Here is a 15,239-nt window from a genome sequence, read left to right on the forward strand (position 1 = left end):
ATCATCCATGTGCCGCGATTGTTACACTCTATCACAGACAATACTCACGGACAAGCCAGCCGGCGCTGAGCGCATTGCTTCTTCATAGTTGGTTGGTTGCCGATGGCGAAATCGAGTACGGCAAGGCACACCACACCCATACCCACACGACAGATTAAGGTACGGAAATTGTCGAGGAAGACCGGACGGAAACACAATTTCTCGGGTGCTTACTGCTTGCAGTATCGCTGGCGTCTCTGGTTCGGTTGACTTTGCCGCAGGTTACAGATACAGAGAAGACTCCTCCCGGTCGACGAATACCTTCGCAGCCTTAGCTCGATGACTTTTCTTCATTGCATCAGATCCGCCGCTTGGCTGCGCTTCGCTGTTCCATCCGACGCAGACCCAGCCTGACATGTTTGCCCGAAACCAGCTCCATCGCCACCCAACGGCTTGTGTCGTGTATACTGAACTAAAGACGGTCTACAAAAACCCTTACCATGGGGAGACTATTTTCGAACATGCGTACCATCAATGTGTCCGCAGTTGCGGTTTCTGCCTTTGAGGCAATTCAATCCGCTGCTCAGCTTCTGCTTACCTTGCGAGAACCCCTAACGCTCCCACAACGGGGTTTGCCCTGCTAGTGGAGCAGCCGGAACCGGGACTCGGTTGTTTCAACCGCCGCAGCATGCAGCACATAGAAACGCTCATCGCTTTCACCGCCGTCTCATCCTGTGCAAGAAAGTGTGCGGATGGTACACTTACAACCACGTCTACGTCTTACGTGCTAAGCTCCGATGGGCCAGACGACGGAGGGGCCCCGCGAGGCGCCTATCGTCACTATACTGTCGTCATGTCGCCGTCGCCGAGTGTATTGCAAAACACTGTGAAGGAGGGGGCGGGGGCTGGTGGTATCGATAGCTTTCAACCTGTCACCGGACCCTGAAAAGCACCGCCAGACGGCCAGCCCGGATGGCTCGTGCTTACGCCAATGCGTCTACATCGTACACTTACCGGGAACGCCTGCGCCTGCGCCTGCACCTGGTACCCGTGCCTGAGCTTTCCCGCACCTAGGTACTAATGGGTACACCCCAACTACAAGTAGAGCCATGGTGGTAATATTGGTGCTGTTCGTGCCGCGCCGCCGACCGTCTGCGGGTCATTGGGCAAGCCGAACGCTTGCGCAGGGCTTCGACACGTTAAACTCTCTCCTGTCCGGCAGATGTTAGACAATGCGGCCCCCAGAGGAACCCCGAGATTGGGGGATGACGGTGGTGGTGTGGCGAGCAGTTGGAATGGGAAAGGGAAACTGCTGACAGCCCCCAGAGAACGAGTGACCTACGTGCAGCATCTGCATTCAGAACCACCTCAAATGCAGAAGCCTGTGTGGATTGTGACGACCAAATCTCTGAGCTCATCGTCGGAAACACGAGCCGAACGAGCTCACCGGAGTTCTCAAGTACAATCGAAGGAGGGGACGGACATTCGATCCTCGATTGACGATTGACGAAGAGCCCTGTCCCTCCATGTTTCCTAGAGTCCTTCGAGTGGTGGGTTCCAAAGTCCAAACGATGCAATGAAGTCATTGCCAATCCAACAGAGAGAGCCTGAAATTTCCCATGATAGGCTCGGGATATTTTGACAGAAATTCGGACGAGACTCTCACCGGTGAAATATAGTGCTTCCCCACCTTTGCTCGTCCACTATCAAACCCCTCGCCCGCCCCCCCCCCCCCCCCCCTTGATCACATTCATCTGACGGACCCAGCAACTCCACATGGATGAATCTGCACAAGGTCGGTTACCCAATCGACCATCAATGGCTCAAACAGGACGGCGGGCACCATGGCTCGCCTTTCCTGTTGGTGTCGCGCGGCGGCACGCCAGTCACCGCCAGCAAGCTAGGAGCTAGAGGCGGCGTTCCCACTAACAATAAAGCAAAGCGAGTCCCTCGACTCTTATTGCTTGTCGTTGCCGCGCTGCTAATCGCAGTTGCTCAAGAGACACGAGGAGCGTCGAAAGCAGCTGGCTTCTTATTCAGATCATGTGTTCTGCTGTGGCATTCCTCTTTCGCCATGCCCGCATGGGATATCGACCACGACAGCCATCGACGATCAGTAGCCACTCGTAGGGCGACTGGTCATTGCTGAAACCCGCCCCTCCCATTTACAATATTGAACCTCGCCTGAGCCTCCTGAAGGCTGAGTTGGCGAGATTACCATCAGCATCTATATCCGTACAAAGTATAGAGTACTGCTGGCTTAACGGTCGGGCGCTCTCTCGCTCTCTCTTCTGTCTCCTCCACACGGCAGGGCTGGGCAGAGCTGGGGTCCGGAAGGGTGGACACCCATGCTAAACCGTTCCTGAAGATACCGGCAATATCAGACAACGGTTAAGCCGCAAACCCACTTGTATCACCAGCCTCTTTTCAGTCGCTCGATGAAGAGGCTGAGTTGTGATGTGGCACACGCGCGCAGGCACCATCAGCATGAAGTTGATTAGTCGAGTCTGAGAGTTGCAGCCTTCTCCATGCCGCCATCGTCGGTCACCGCTGCCGGTGCCAGTTCCTGCGCATGCTGTCGACCATCAAATTTCCCTCCTTCCCATGCATCCATGCTAAATCGCAACTTGATGTATTCGTAGATGGGAAAGGCAGTATTGCCACGACGATCGACTCCTCCTGATCTATCGGTTTTCAGGTGTCATCACTCCGCCTGGACCGCTCTGTTCTGCACTTTGTCGAACCCATGCCCTCGCCCGCCCCCTGTCGCCTAAATCCCCACTAGAGTTCCAGGTTCGTCGTCGACGTTACATCCCCTAGAAATTTCCTTTTCATCTTCCTTCGGGACGACCAACCCCATCTCTAATTGGAGCAGCAAGTTTCCTTCACACCGGATACAGACGGACCTATCTCTCAGCTCGTTCCGTAGCCGCGTGTGATCGAGAAAAAATCTTGCCTTTTGATTTGTGCGTAGCCCTCGCAACTGTCCATACACCTACACCTCCCCCATGTCTCTCCCGCCTCCGTCCCATCTCTCGACGAAGACCCGGGTGCTCACAGACAATTTTGCCGTTAATTCTTGTTCATTATCCTGCAAATCCATTCGCCAACCCATGCGACTGGGTACAGTGCTTCCTGCCAATCCGAATAGGGATAGCGGTACGTATTGCTCTCATTGCCTTTACCTCACACAGTCACGATAGTATCCCCTGATTCCCCTCAGCCAAACCCCAACGACTGGGCTGCGGTTTGAGGACGAAGAAAGCGAGCCAATCATGTTTGAGAAGCCGGTTTGTCTTGAAACGAGACGGGCGGTTGGCGGCCAATCAAAACCTGTTTCTGATGTGACAGCGCCGGGCGATCACGAAACTGTGAAGTTCGGGTTGGCAGCCGCTTAGCAAGCCAACAATACAATCCGAACGCAGGTCGTCTGACCGGGAGGGGGTAAACCGGGGCGGCCTTTCTGGGCTTGGAGAAGGAGCGGCGGGTCGCTTTCTCTGCATCGCGCTTTGGCTACTCCAGCGTCCAGGATCGCGATTATGTTTTCTGCCGGTTAGCCTCTCCCCATCCCTTCTCTCTGGCATGAGTTTTGGGGTTTGCGGCGAACGATGCGCAATGTTGTGATACGTTCAAATCCGCGTCGATGTCTCCACCCTTTCGCGCGCTTTGGAGCAGATATCAAGAATTTCAACACCTCAGCAAATATCACATGGCTCGTCGTTCGGGGCGTTTCTTCAGGGTCTCGCCGAGACATTCACCCGGTACCTGGCTGTCGGTTCGGGAGACGCCCGTTGTGGACCCAGAGACAGATGGCCGAGTCTTCATTGATTTACAAGATTTACAAAGACTTTCATGATGCCGCTGTCGATGACTCCTGGGATCCCAAATACTACTTACCGCGCCTCTAGTCGGGCTCAATCCACCGCTGTCAAGTCACAATGGTTCTGCAACACGCCATAACAGCGGCTCGGGATAGATTATCGACAAATGGAAGGCGATGGATGCCTACGATCGGTGACCCGGGCTTGAGGGAATGAGTCAGTGCGTGATTGCTTTTCCTAGAACGTTTGGCGCATACTCAAGTCTGGTGGCTTGGGGGACATATCTCAGCCAGTCGTCCCTGTCTCGGTCGTTGCACTCGGCCAATTAGCTGCTATGTTGCTTGCTGCAGATGTCATTGAACTCTTTCGTCTTCGACTGCGTCTCGCCACGCACTTTTTTTTTCATTGATTATTCATTTTCCCCATTATGGAACTGTCTACCAAGCGGCCTGGCATCACAGGTTTGTAAGTCGCAGCGGGCGAGCGAGTGAACCGTCCGTGGTCAGCAGACTTGGCAAGCCGCAATTTTATCGGCAATGGCAGCGTGAAAAACCAGAACGTGATAACTGCTTTTTCTTCTTTTTTTTCTTCTTTATACCTTTTTTTCTTCTTCGTTTGGTATTTTCCACCTGTTGGAGGGACAAGACTTGCCCGAGATCATGCAACTGCCGAGCGATAGACTTTTTACCGTTGAATAAGAGGGTATGATTTTCTGCTGTTTCTTTGTCACTTGTGGCGCTTAGGTATGGCGGCGATAGAAACCATCCATGTTGGCGATGCGACACTTGACCAAGGAGGGCAATATTAGGTAACACAGCGCTCTATAGTGACCGGCTGGCGCCGGATGGAGCTCGAAAGAGAGAGCCGCGGCGCCAACTGTCAGCTTATCAAATCGACCCGCGGTACCGTTATCAAAAAAATTCGGGAAGCCGCTGCAAGTCGCAGTTTTCGGCTTGGGAGGTGAACTGAACGATACCCACGACCAGACCGGAAGACAAAATACAGACACGCTGCGCCAGGACTTCCATTCGGTCAAACAAACCAGGAGGCGTCGTTTTCAGAAAATTATATAAACATAAAAGCCACACCAAAAATACCGAAAATGCCCGGCAGAACGACCTCAGAAGACGTCCCCATGGACGAGGCGCCCACGTCTTACCAGCCCGAAGAGGAGGAGGCCGAGGTCCAGGATGAGTCGCCTGAGCAGGAGGAAGAGGAAGAGGAGGAGGAGTCCCAGCGCGTCAAGATCGTGAGTCTTTCTACCCCCGCCTTTAATTCTGGTAATCGTCGTGTGTAAGGTGAAGTGAGAGCTGACCCGCCCAACAGCTGCCCGGCTCAACAGACACTGCCGCCTCGTTCGAGTTCATTGACGAGGGCCACACGCTCGGGAATGCGTTGAGATTCATCATCATGAAGAAGTAGGACATCTCACTTCCGGCACGGTTTAAAGCTACAACTACACCGTCGCTAACACTGCGCTCAGCCCCGATGTCGAGTTCTGCGCCTATGCCATTCCCCACCCCTCAGAGGCCAAAATGAACATCAGAATCCAGACCTATGGTGAGCACCCCCTCCCCCGGGGGCCATTCGCGGCATCTCTTGAAAACAAGCTGACCGCTTCGTCACAGACGGTACCGCCGTCGCGGCTCTGCAAAAGGGCCTCAAGGACTTGCAAGCCCTCAGCGACACCGTCGCCGAGGAGTTCATTCGCGCCAAGGATGAGTTTGGCCGTTCGTAGTAACCTGACGAGGCTTTCCTCACATGCCAAAACAGACTGGGCGTTTAGGGATCATCAGTTGCATAGAGAAAAGAGAGAGAGACAACCCAATTGGAGTTTTCGCGTTGTTTTGCGGGAAATGGTTTTTTTTTTCGTTGTTGAAATTGTTGTATAGTTTATGTACACGAGCTCTGATTCCATCCAGCGCTCTTAGTTGCGGCCCTAGACAAGGTTTGGTCAGCATGCGCGTCAAGAACCCAGACAGGCCGACGCCTCTTCTTCCGTTTGCGAGTCCTCTCTCGGGGGTGTGCACCGAGCCCCTCGTAGCCGTTATCCCGCCGTCGCGACTTACCTCCAAGAATCCGGTCATGAAGCTGTTGGGCAACCGCTTGTCGCCTCTAAAGTTCTCCTCCTTAAAGTAGGACATAATGTGCGTGGTCTGCTTCCAAAAGTTCATCGTCTCCTAAAATTGGGTGCCAGGTGTCAGCTTTCGCACGTTCTCCATTTCATCCGTATGTCTCATCGTATTGAAGGCTCGTCCTCTCTCTTCCTCTGTACCCCCATACAACCTTCAATAAGCAGGTCGGTTCCATACCTGGTATTCGGCGTGGCTCTTGAAGAGAAGGACGTCCACCACGGGAAGCTTTTTGGCGAACCTGTGACGCTCGAACTCCTCGCGTATCCGTGTGCGGAGGACGGACACGGGCAGGGGAACATTGTACATCGTCTGGATCTCAGGCGCCTGGTACCGCATCACCGGATTAGCACTCTACCTGTGTTCCCTTTCAACTCAATTGCGAATGCTCGGTTCAGGTCGAAGATTCGTCAATCTAAATACCTGCGGTGGGCTTATCGGAAGGGAGGAGATGAACATACAGCTCGGATCCATTCTCTGTACGTAGAGAGAACCCGGCGCTTTGCGTCGTTCCAGTTGGCCGCTGGTCAAGGGATCAGTGGGAGATCATGGGGGTCAATTGGGACGCGCTACTCACACTGCCGAGTCGTCTTTGCAAATTGGGTCGGAGTGATGGCCATGGTGGGCGCGACGATGCTGGTGAAGGGGAGGAGAGCGGGTTGCTGCTGCGTAATTGCCGACCGGCGTTCTGTTCGTCGTCGGGAATCTTGTGAAGCTCTCCGATCCAAGGTTGGGGGAGAGCCGCCCAATCACGTGTGGCTCCTTAGTCAGCTTGATGGCCTAGCACAGCAAGTGCGATAAAGTGACTATCGAAAGTCTTTGCCCCACCACATACATTCCTTGTGTACCCAGCCTTCGAACACCACCTCCTTCGTCATCCAGCATACGACCGCGACGCGACTGATTTTCGAAACGACTACCGTTTACCCGAAACTGCCTCACGAAGAACGCCAGCTCAAATATGCCTCCAGTGCGATCCTCGAAGCGCAAGCCGCCCCCAGAAGGCTTCGGCGACATCGAGGACCAGCTCCTCATCTTCCAGAACAAAATGAAGGACGCGCAGAACAAGCCGCCACCGACGGGGCCGAAGCATCAGGCGCAGTGGGAGATCTTCCAAATCGCGCACACACGAAGCAGATATATCTACGACCTGTACTACGAGAAGGAGGCCATTAGCAAGCAGCTGTACGAATGGCTGCTTAAGAACGGGTACGCCGATGCCATGTTGATCGCCAAGTGGAAGAAGCAGGGTTACGAAAAGGTATGAGCACGCCCCCTCGAGCCGTTCTTCCATGATTGAATACTAACGCCCGCGACAGCTCTGCTGCCTGCGCTGCGTCCAGACCAAGGAGACCAACTTCAACTCGACGTGCATATGCCGAGTCCCGAAAGCCCAGCTCAAGGAAGACCAGGACGTTCAATGCGTCAGCTGCGGGTGCCACGGCTGCGCCTCTAGCGACTAGAAGATTTGGCGCAGCTGCTCGACGACTTTTCTTGGGAAACTCATATCCGCGAGACTTTCAGCCGTGGAGGACTGGCGTTCGGCGCTCGGTGTGGGGGATGATTCCGACCTAGTGTACGATCACTCTGGTCATGACTTTTTCGCAAAGAGGTAGTGATCCTTTCAATTGACCGTTCTGGTATCATAATTGCCTAGACGCTAATCGAAATAGTGCTATGATTTGTGACATCTTCATCGTTTTGCAAAGCCAACCCGCCCACCGCCCCTTCCGAACCGCACGCTGTTGGGGACGAACTGCAGCGCCGACATGGCGCCGGCGAGGTCATCCATTTCCGTATCTAGATGTTCTGCGATTGCTGACTCGTGTCCGGTGAGCCCTGGCTCTTTGGATGTCTTGATGGCAACATTCCCTGGTGCCTTTGATTCTTTGCCTTGCGACGTGGACGACTCCAAGATGCTCGATTTGCGCTTCGACTCCTTAGTCGTGCTGAAAGTGCCAGACGATTTTCGTCGGTGGTGACCGCCTTCAACGAGCAATGACCGTCGCCCGTCGATGCCCTCTCTTGTCAAAGCGAAGAAGTAGTTTTTGGGAAAGCTATGTTTGTCAATGAGATGCATGCGACGCTTCTGCGGCGTCATGCATTTTCTTTCGCAGCCCTCGACAAAACAGGAATACTGCGGCCAGCGCTATTAACAACCTGATTATAGGCAGCGAGGGTAGGTGTTCATACCGTGTGCTCTCCTCTTTCCCGCCTGACAGCGGCGAATGAATCGTGGCACTCCTCGTGATGGACGTTGAGCAGATGCTCCGACGGCAGGTTCCTCCCGCACTCCAGGCACCTGTTTGTGTGCGTCTTCGCGTAATGTGCCTCATATTCGTCGTATGATTTGAAAGTCAGAGCCTCTTTGTGAGGTGGCATGGAGCATTTCATCGCAACCCTGTCAGGTGCCGCCGTCTCGGCTAAATGTTCCAGTTCTGTGAATTTGGTGACGCGGTCATCTGTCACGAGCGTCTCTGAACTGCCCTCCCTATCTGCCGGATAGCCAGAGGAAGATTGTTCCCCTTCGGCCTCTCGTGAGCGTTTCATCTTGAGTGAGGCCAAGTGACGGGGTTGAATACTTGCAGATCACCACCGAATCCTGCGAGCCGCGTTACTGAGTTGGTGTCCCGGAAGTATATTTGGGAGGAATGGGCAAAAGCGGGACAAGGCTCAATGCTGGCTGTAGCAGTCCGATGTTCAAGCAAGATTTGTGTAGCGTTTTGCGCATGTCAGCAAATCAGCGGTGATAGGCAAATGATGATAGAATAGCATGGTTTATCCAGCGGGCAGTCCCAAGGACGGAGCCGTGGCGGGGGCATTGACAGGTCAAAGACCTCTCAAAAAGCCGTACAGTCAGTCGTCATGGTTGGCTGTCCTAACAGAGAGGCAAGGCTGACCAATAGCCAGTTGGGGGCACTTGCGGACAAGCGGCCCCCGGGCAAGCACTGGACGTACCTCCGATAGACTCCCACAAAATGAAGGGACCAATCCCACTGGGCACGGGCCAGTGCGATTGGCAGCTGTTGAGGGGCTCCATCCAAAATAAACCGATTCCCCAAGGTAGGTACCAACCAGGGAACGCTGTGTACTGCCTATGAGCCAAGTTCGTGCGTCTCATTGAGACCCGACATCACCATCTTTTTTTCTTCCTTTCCTCCCTTTTGCACCCTCTCCCACCTCTGTTTCTGCCTACCACTCGCGTCCAGCACTTGTCGTCTGAGTGTTTCCCCTCCCCTTTTTGAATGTCTACTCCGGGTGGCGCATTGCTCGTTGCTCCTTCCCTCCAAACCTCTGCCCAATGTTTGTCTCCCCAACTTCATCACCCCGAGTACCTGCCACCACAACAAGCCTTGGAGCCGACGCCCCAATCCCACCACCACACCCATCATCGTCACCGTTGCCTCTGCCTCTGCCCTCGATCCGACGTTGTCGTTCACGAAGCACCTGCTACCTACCAAGTTATGGATCGCGCGCGCACTCAGGGATTGGTTTCGAGAGCGTGTGAGCACAGCACGTAGCTTCAGGTTCTTCCATCGTTTTGTTCCCTTCTTGAATTTTTTGGAGTCCCGCACCTTCCACAACAACCCCCTCCATCGCGCAAATCATCGCGACACCCAACACCACCCACCCCTCGCCGATCGCCACTCGTAAGGCCCAGCTCTGCTATCCTACAATATGGGTGATCACATCGAAGCTGCAAAGCAGGCCTGGCAGTGAGTTCTATTCCGTCCTTCTTCTGCATTTGCTGCTTGCGCCAAGTCTGCCGTCGTGGGCAAGAGCGCGCACTCCATCTATAACGATCCCTTGGGGTCCATGCGACTCCAGGCGCTTACCTTCCGTTGCTGACCTCCGAGTGTAGCCAAGCCCAGAAGCTTCGCAAACATCTACAGAAGGAGATTGAGAAGCTCAAGAGCGACTCCGATGGCAATGACCTTAAGCATTTTGAGGCCTTGGAGAGCGTCATATCCTCGTACGTATCCGATGCGTCCCCGTGGTCTACAATACCTTTCTGACTTCTTGGCCTCCTGACAGTCTCCGACTCGCTTGCCTCCACGTCATATTTCACGATTTCGAGTATTCCGCCACCGAAAAGGTCGATTCCAACCTTTGGCAAGCACACAGTATTGTCAACAGCGAGTACCGAAAGGTTCTCGGTCGTCTGAGATCTTCGCAGCTTGCTGTACAGAAGCGCAAGCTGGATAGGATGTACAGCGGCTTCCTGAAGACTGCGCAGAAGTTCTACATCGCCTTCATCCAGCGGTTGTCCGCCGTCTACCCGATTTCCGAGCTCCAGCGCATTGCAGAGGGCATCAAGGCAGAGAAGCTGGCCGAGGAGAACCCCATGGCCAATACCACGCCCGCTGTCCGCCAAATCATCCTCAAATATGTCCACTCAGCGCTCATTCACCTCGGCGACCTCTCACGATACCGGATGCAAGCACGCCACAGGGTCCCCAGCTACGAGGCGGCCTTGACCTACTATTCCCTCGCCCACGACATCGTCCCCACCTCAGGCTTCGCCCACCACCAAATGGGCATCATCTATTTGGATGAGAAGAAGCACCTGGACATTATATACCACTTCTATCGTGCCATGGCCATCGAGGAACCTCATCCAATGGCGTCGCAGAACCTTGAGGCTGAGTTAAAGAGTCTCCAGGGGCCCATCACGCCGGCTCGGCGCACCGGCCCCCCTGATACGCAGGAGGCATTCGTAGCCTGGTTCGTCCGGTTGCACTCTCACTTCAGCAAAGGGGAGATCTTTTCATCGTACCAGGAGCTCGAGAAGGAGGTGGTCAATCATTTGGAGATTGCGATCAAGGCGCCAAACACTCAAGCCATGCTCCTCAAAATGGTCTTGCTCAACATCTCTGCTTTTTACGCGTCCAATGAGAAACTGAACGGTAAGTGGAAATACTAATGTTGAAAAATAACATGCTGACTTACCATAGGCAAACGGACTGAGGCTGCTCTGCGATCATCTCACTTCATCTTACGTCTGAATGCTCGGTTCTTTATAACGTTTTGCCGTCTCCTCAAGAAGGAGCTGGAAAAACTTATCGGAGAACAGACACCTGAGCAACAGGATGGCACTGTGGACAAAGTCACAACCTTGATAGAGAACACTCTCCCATTTGTGCGTCTGTACGCCGCCTGGTTGGTTGCCTGCCGCGCTGAGATCATGCGTGCCCAAGACACTCCGGAACTCTTCGTCAAGGACATGTACAGAGGCTTTGCCAAGGCACTGACTGGCCTTTGCGAGATGTATGGCAACGAAGACCTCAAGCTGGCCCCCTACCTACTTGCCGAGGACCAGGAAGCCATAGGGATGCTTCCGCTCTGCGACCCACAGCTGCCGGGCAGTTGTCGTCTCAACTACAACGAGGATACCGGAAGCCTGAAGCCGCAGGTCGAACACTATGGCGGTCAGAAGCTCAACGGTCTGCAAGAGACGTTTTCCAGAGTCTTGGACACAATCAAGTGCGGCTTTTTCCTCGCCAATGACGATACAAACTTCCCCTTCACCTATACCTCGTCTCCTAAGGGACTCACCTTCAAATACGAGGAGGACTACACGCCCAAGCCTTCGGTTGTTGCCGCCATTACTCAGCCCTCGGTTGCGGAAAACGCCCCTGCCGAGGTTGTTATCGCGCACCGTGAACGGCCTCGGCATTCCAGTCGTGCCAAAAATACTTCTCCGAGTTCAACACAATCTGTATCCCACCACGATGCAGCTCCGCCGCAGGTGCATTCGCACTCTACCCCTGGCCGCCAAAAGTTTCAAGGCCAATCCGAGTCGCATCCTACTCCGGGTCGCAACAGAGCCCAAGGCCAGTCCGAGTATGATTTCAGTTCCGATGCTGATATGCTCCACATGGTCAACGACTTCCTCATGCCTCCTCAAGCTCACATGTCTGCCACAGAGAGTCACGAGGAGACTTCCTATGGAATGAACTCGGTCATGGCTAACGAGGTATTTGGTGTGCCCCCAACCAATAGCCCGCCTGCGCTCGGATCCGCCACAGCCAAGACGTTCCCAAGCCTGCCATGGGATATGATTTACACCCCAACGCCCCAGGGCAAGAACTCGGAGCTAACACCACCAGACCGCGCCATCCGCGATGCAGCTGCTCGGCGATCCTTTGATGGCAGTGCTGACCCCAAGAGAAACGTATCGGCCTCTGGCCATGTGATGTTAGATGACCCATTCGCGGATTTTAGCGAGAACCAGTACCTGCCTCAGCGGCAGCAGCAAGCGCAGCAGCGGCCCTTCGCCAGCACTCCTGACATCACGGCTCATCAAGACCGCCTGCTGCAGGCGTTTGGCAAACAGCCTACCGACTCGAGGTCCATGAGCCGTGACTTCTCCGGCGCAGGTTACGGCCTGTGGGGAACCCCATACGCGGAACTCAACCCCAATACGCTGCAGCCCAGGGCGTCGTCTACCCATGCTCGCTCGTTGAGCGCGTCTCGGCATCAGTACGCCCAAAGCCCCAGCATGGTTCAGGGTGCTGCAGAGAACTTTTTGCCGTCTTCGGGGACCCAATTTTCCAACGTCAGCGGCATCTACCAAAGCACTCCATGCAACGGCATCAACTACACGGCGACAACTGCTTTCGGAAGAGGCCCCATCGCTGACATGCGGGAGGACCCTACCCACTACAAGAATTTGGTCAGACAAAACGGAGGTGCCGCTACTGACGGCTACACGGCCGGGTATAACGACATGATTCTTCAGTCTGCCATGGCCGACGAGATGAAGCGCGCATCGGGCCCGAGCACGCGTCATTGAATCATGTTGATGCAGAACCTCAATCTGAGTTCTTGCCCAACGCGCGCCCGCCTTCCAGGCGGCGTGATTGGAAAATCAACGCCTCATATTTGCTACCGCGATGTAAGGTTTCCTAGGTGGTCGGCAACCAGCAGCAGCCTTATGCTAACCAATTTTTTATTTTTTTTACTATAGCAAAAGTCAACATGATCGCCTGGTTGTCTGCACCTTGGTCCGGCAAATGTTTTGAACGGATTTCACTTGGGACGATGGAGGAAGCGATGGCTTAGGATTGTCATTTGGCTGTTTTGGGTTCAGCCAAAAGTCTCTTCATTGTTTTCTACCCGATTTCTCATGACCCAGGGCTCGCATCGTGGAAGATGCTCAACCCATATTGCAAGTTGATGCAAGTGCGATTGCCATTCATTTGAAGCTCTGCAGGAGCCAACGCCGTTGTTGAAACCGTTTTCCCTTTGAACCCCCCTCAACGCCAGACTATTCTGAACAAAGAAACTCAAATGCTCGAGGCATTACGTTGAAGGCAGAACCCCTTAGGCAGAGGAATAGGTCTGCTTAGGGAAGGGGTAACTAGGACCATGTTAGCAAATGATGGCAGAGAGATGTGCCAAAGCCAGTTCCGAGCTCATTTGTGCAAAGCCTGAGCAGCGGCCGGTCCATTCAAACCAAAGTAAAAGACATAACGGGGGTACTTACGAAGGGCCAAGCTCCTGAATGCTCAGCTTAGCCAGCCACTGGCCCATGTCGATAGACTCGTCGAGCGACTTGCCATCAACAAGACCAGCCATCAGACCGCCAGCAAAGGCATCACCAGCTCCGTTGGTGTCATTGATCTGCTCCTTGGCGATGGGTTTGACGGGGTACTCCTTGACACTGTCCTCGCCCTGGACGGCGACCAGGGTGGGGTCGGTTCCCTGGGTGATAATGGCAACGCGCTTGCGCTGCTTGTTTTCCTTGGGCAGGTTGGCGAGGTGCTTGGCGATCTCCTTGAGGTCGGTGGTGCCGACATTGTGGGACTCGGCGTAAGCGGCGGCCTCGGTCTCGTTGCCGATGATGTAGTCCCAGTAGGGGGCACTGGCGTCAAGTGGGTCCTTGAAGAACTGGGGGATGAAGGGGGCCGACAGGCTAACAGCGAAGACCTTATTGTTCTTGGCGGCCTCTTCGGCGAGCTTCTGGATGGCGGCAGGGCAGACGGTGAAGTGGTAGCCGCCAATGTAGTAGGCCTGGGCGCCTTCCACGAGCTTCCAGACGTCCGGGCGAGTCAGGTGCTCGAGGTCGTAGTGGTTAGCGGCGCCGAGGTCGGTGCACATGGAGCGGTTGTGGCCGGTGATGACGACGGCACAGCGGCCGGTGGCAATCTTAGGGTCGACGCGGTACTCGACGCGGAGGCCGGCCGTCTTGACGGCATCATGGAGAATGGAGGCATACTTGTCGTCGCCGACACCTCCGAGGTAGACGACCGAGTTGGGCGGGAGGATGTACTGGGCACCGCGGGCCGTGTTCTGGGCGGCGCCGCCGGCGATGAGCTTAGCGTCAAAGTTGTTGAGGAGGTCCTCGTAGATGCCGAGGTGCTTCTCCTCGGCGAGGATGGCGTCATTAGCCTTGAGGCCGTACTTGGCGAGGAGAGCCTCGTCGCCGACTGCTTGAATGTCTACATTGCGGTGTTAGTGAGGAAGCTCGGTGCTAAAGTGAATGAGGGGTAATGCGTCGGAAGGTTTGTGCGGCGCATCGACCAAAGAGCCCGAACAAGGACGCAAACAAGGACTCCTTACCAAGCAGAGGGTTCTCGAGGCATAGAAGACGGAAATCCTGAGACGCCATTTTGTTCAATTGAGGTATTATAGGGTGTATAGAGGAAGTGTGGAAGGGGCGGAGGTTGTGGGAGCTTTCAAAGATTTTGTATTTGGCGCCCCTTCGGACAGTTTTGGACGAGGGGAGGGGGTGGAGGGGGATAATGGTGGGGTTGCCGAACTTCGAGGAGGTGGGGTGGTGGGAGAAACGTGCTTGGCCTTGAGCAACGGCAGTGGCAGCAGGGCCAGCAACGGCAGAGCGAGAACTCTGCTGTGGAGGGACGTGTGCTGATGCTGGTGATGAGAGGACAGGGGCAGGGATAGTGGGGCGGCGAGTTGCAAAGGTTCTTGTTGCTGTCGCATTGAGTGAATTGGCGGTCGTGCAGTGTTGGGTGAGACACCTTGAGGCGGTGACTCTCTGGCAAGTGAACATTGTTGCGCGCAATTGGTTGACGGGATTATGTATGAAGTCAAGCTGTATCGTTTTTCGACGGTGTCTGGAGATTGGAGAAAAAGCGAAGTTGTCGCCGAATAGACCGACCACAGGAGCGGCGGTCCGGTCAATTTTTGAGGTGCATGTGGAAATCAGATCATCATGCCACTGACCAGGGGAACTGTTCCCTTTCACAAAATGGGATCATTTGTTTGGTAAAATTCCGATCGATCAATTGAACAGAGGAAAACCACAGCCACCCAAAGTAGCTGGATTTAGGAGGAGAGATCC

The 15,239-nt window shown here is 54.6% G+C and overlaps 7 protein-coding genes across 7 annotated transcripts; 4 read left to right on the forward strand and 3 right to left on the reverse strand.

Moving 5' to 3' along the window:
• The first annotated feature begins 4,758 nt into the window (after nucleotides 1-4,758).
• Nucleotides 4,759-5,637, forward strand: CDEST_00580 (Putative DNA-directed RNA polymerase Rpb11, 13-16kDa subunit, RNA polymerase, RBP11-like subunit). Its single transcript, XM_062916739.1, has 4 exons — nucleotides 4,759-5,049; nucleotides 5,127-5,218; nucleotides 5,284-5,360; nucleotides 5,429-5,637. The coding sequence occupies exons 1-4, from the start codon at nucleotides 4,903-4,905 to the stop codon at nucleotides 5,536-5,538; spliced, it is 426 nt and encodes a 141-aa protein (XP_062772790.1). The 5' UTR covers nucleotides 4,759-4,902; the 3' UTR covers nucleotides 5,539-5,637.
• An 8-nt stretch (nucleotides 5,638-5,645) lies between these two features.
• Nucleotides 5,646-6,647, reverse strand: CDEST_00581 (Putative NADH dehydrogenase [ubiquinone] (complex I), alpha subcomplex, subunit 6). Its single transcript, XM_062916740.1, has 5 exons — nucleotides 6,510-6,647; nucleotides 6,394-6,455; nucleotides 6,113-6,259; nucleotides 5,870-5,980; nucleotides 5,646-5,739 (listed from the first exon to the last, which is right to left on the reverse strand). Exons 1-5 carry the CDS (start codon nucleotides 6,550-6,552, stop codon nucleotides 5,728-5,730), a joined length of 375 nt encoding a protein of 124 aa, XP_062772791.1. The 5' UTR covers nucleotides 6,553-6,647; the 3' UTR covers nucleotides 5,646-5,727.
• Nucleotides 6,648-6,762: 115 nt separating this feature from the next.
• CDEST_00582 (Putative pre-mRNA-splicing factor BUD31) lies at nucleotides 6,763-7,536 on the forward strand. The gene is made up of 2 exons (XM_062916741.1): nucleotides 6,763-7,193; nucleotides 7,252-7,536. Exons 1-2 carry the CDS (start codon nucleotides 6,894-6,896, stop codon nucleotides 7,393-7,395), a joined length of 444 nt encoding a protein of 147 aa, XP_062772792.1. The 5' UTR covers nucleotides 6,763-6,893; the 3' UTR covers nucleotides 7,396-7,536.
• An 18-nt stretch (nucleotides 7,537-7,554) lies between these two features.
• CDEST_00583 (Putative Zinc finger protein) lies at nucleotides 7,555-8,768 on the reverse strand. Its single transcript, XM_062916742.1, has 3 exons — nucleotides 8,515-8,768; nucleotides 8,126-8,457; nucleotides 7,555-8,069 (listed from the first exon to the last, which is right to left on the reverse strand). Exons 2-3 carry the CDS (start codon nucleotides 8,324-8,326, stop codon nucleotides 7,626-7,628), a joined length of 645 nt encoding a protein of 214 aa, XP_062772793.1. The 5' UTR covers nucleotides 8,327-8,457; nucleotides 8,515-8,768; the 3' UTR covers nucleotides 7,555-7,625.
• Nucleotides 8,769-9,057: 289 nt separating this feature from the next.
• CDEST_00584 (uncharacterized protein) lies at nucleotides 9,058-9,495 on the forward strand. The gene has a single exon (XM_062916743.1). It carries the CDS (start codon nucleotides 9,234-9,236, stop codon nucleotides 9,438-9,440), a length of 207 nt encoding a protein of 68 aa, XP_062772794.1. The 5' UTR covers nucleotides 9,058-9,233; the 3' UTR covers nucleotides 9,441-9,495.
• A 1-nt stretch (nucleotide 9,496) lies between these two features.
• Nucleotides 9,497-13,415, forward strand: CDEST_00585 (Putative telomerase activating protein Est1). Its single transcript, XM_062916744.1, has 5 exons — nucleotides 9,497-9,648; nucleotides 9,795-9,905; nucleotides 9,968-10,839; nucleotides 10,888-12,830; nucleotides 12,903-13,415. Exons 1-4 carry the CDS (start codon nucleotides 9,611-9,613, stop codon nucleotides 12,726-12,728), a joined length of 2,862 nt encoding a protein of 953 aa, XP_062772795.1. The 5' UTR covers nucleotides 9,497-9,610; the 3' UTR covers nucleotides 12,729-12,830; nucleotides 12,903-13,415.
• Nucleotide 13,416: 1 nt separating this feature from the next.
• Nucleotides 13,417-15,236, reverse strand: CDEST_00586 (Putative adenosine kinase, carbohydrate/purine kinase, PfkB, carbohydrate kinase PfkB, ribokinase). The gene is made up of 2 exons (XM_062916745.1): nucleotides 14,498-15,236; nucleotides 13,417-14,376 (listed from the first exon to the last, which is right to left on the reverse strand). Exons 1-2 carry the CDS (start codon nucleotides 14,946-14,948, stop codon nucleotides 13,418-13,420), a joined length of 1,410 nt encoding a protein of 469 aa, XP_062772796.1. The 5' UTR covers nucleotides 14,949-15,236; the 3' UTR covers nucleotide 13,417.
• Between the last annotated feature and the right edge of the window lie 3 nt (nucleotides 15,237-15,239).

This window comes from Colletotrichum destructivum, chromosome 1 (assembly GCF_034447905.1).
Source record: "Colletotrichum destructivum chromosome 1, complete sequence".
In the NCBI taxonomy this organism is placed as follows: Eukaryota; Fungi; Ascomycota; class Sordariomycetes; order Glomerellales; family Glomerellaceae; genus Colletotrichum; species Colletotrichum destructivum.

Bases quoted from the DNA above. Each gene is read 5' to 3' on its own strand.
- CDEST_00580 (XM_062916739.1), top strand. From the start codon at position 4,903: ATGCCCGGCAGAACGACCTCAGAAGACGTCCCCATGGACGAGGCGCCC. The intron at 5,050-5,126 runs GTGAGTCTTTCT...CCCGCCCAACAG, and splicing joins AGTCCCAGCGCGTCAAGATC to CTGCCCGGCTCAACAGACAC. The intron at 5,361-5,428 runs GTGAGCACCCCC...GCTTCGTCACAG, and splicing joins CATCAGAATCCAGACCTATG to ACGGTACCGCCGTCGCGGCT.
- CDEST_00581 (XM_062916740.1), bottom strand. From the start codon at position 6,552: ATGGCCATCACTCCGACCCAATTTGCAAAGACGACTCGGCAGT. The intron at 6,260-6,393 runs GTATGTTCATCT...ATGCGGTACCAG, and splicing joins ACAGAGAATGGATCCGAGCT to GCGCCTGAGATCCAGACGAT. The intron at 5,981-6,112 runs GTATGGAACCGA...ACCCAATTTTAG, and splicing joins AGAGCCACGCCGAATACCAG to GAGACGATGAACTTTTGGAA.
- CDEST_00582 (XM_062916741.1), top strand. From the start codon at position 6,894: ATGCCTCCAGTGCGATCCTCGAAGCGCAAGCCGCCCCCAGAAGGCTTC. The intron at 7,194-7,251 runs GTATGAGCACGC...CGCCCGCGACAG, and splicing joins AGAAGCAGGGTTACGAAAAG to CTCTGCTGCCTGCGCTGCGT.
- CDEST_00583 (XM_062916742.1), bottom strand. From the start codon at position 8,326: ATGAAATGCTCCATGCCACCTCACAAAGAGGCTCTGACTTTCAAATCA. The intron at 8,070-8,125 runs GTATGAACACCT...CGCTGGCCGCAG, and splicing joins GGGAAAGAGGAGAGCACACG to TATTCCTGTTTTGTCGAGGG.
- CDEST_00584 (XM_062916743.1), top strand. From the start codon at position 9,234: ATGTTTGTCTCCCCAACTTCATCACCCCGAGTACCTGCCACCACAACA.
- CDEST_00585 (XM_062916744.1), top strand. From the start codon at position 9,611: ATGGGTGATCACATCGAAGCTGCAAAGCAGGCCTGGCA. The intron at 9,649-9,794 runs GTGAGTTCTATT...CTCCGAGTGTAG, and splicing joins GCTGCAAAGCAGGCCTGGCA to CCAAGCCCAGAAGCTTCGCA. The intron at 10,840-10,887 runs GTAAGTGGAAAT...GACTTACCATAG, and splicing joins GTCCAATGAGAAACTGAACG to GCAAACGGACTGAGGCTGCT.
- CDEST_00586 (XM_062916745.1), bottom strand. From the start codon at position 14,948: ATGTTCACTTGCCAGAGAGTCACCGCCTCAAGGTGTCTCACCCAACAC. The intron at 14,377-14,497 runs GTAAGGAGTCCT...ACCGCAATGTAG, and splicing joins CCTCGAGAACCCTCTGCTTG to ACATTCAAGCAGTCGGCGAC.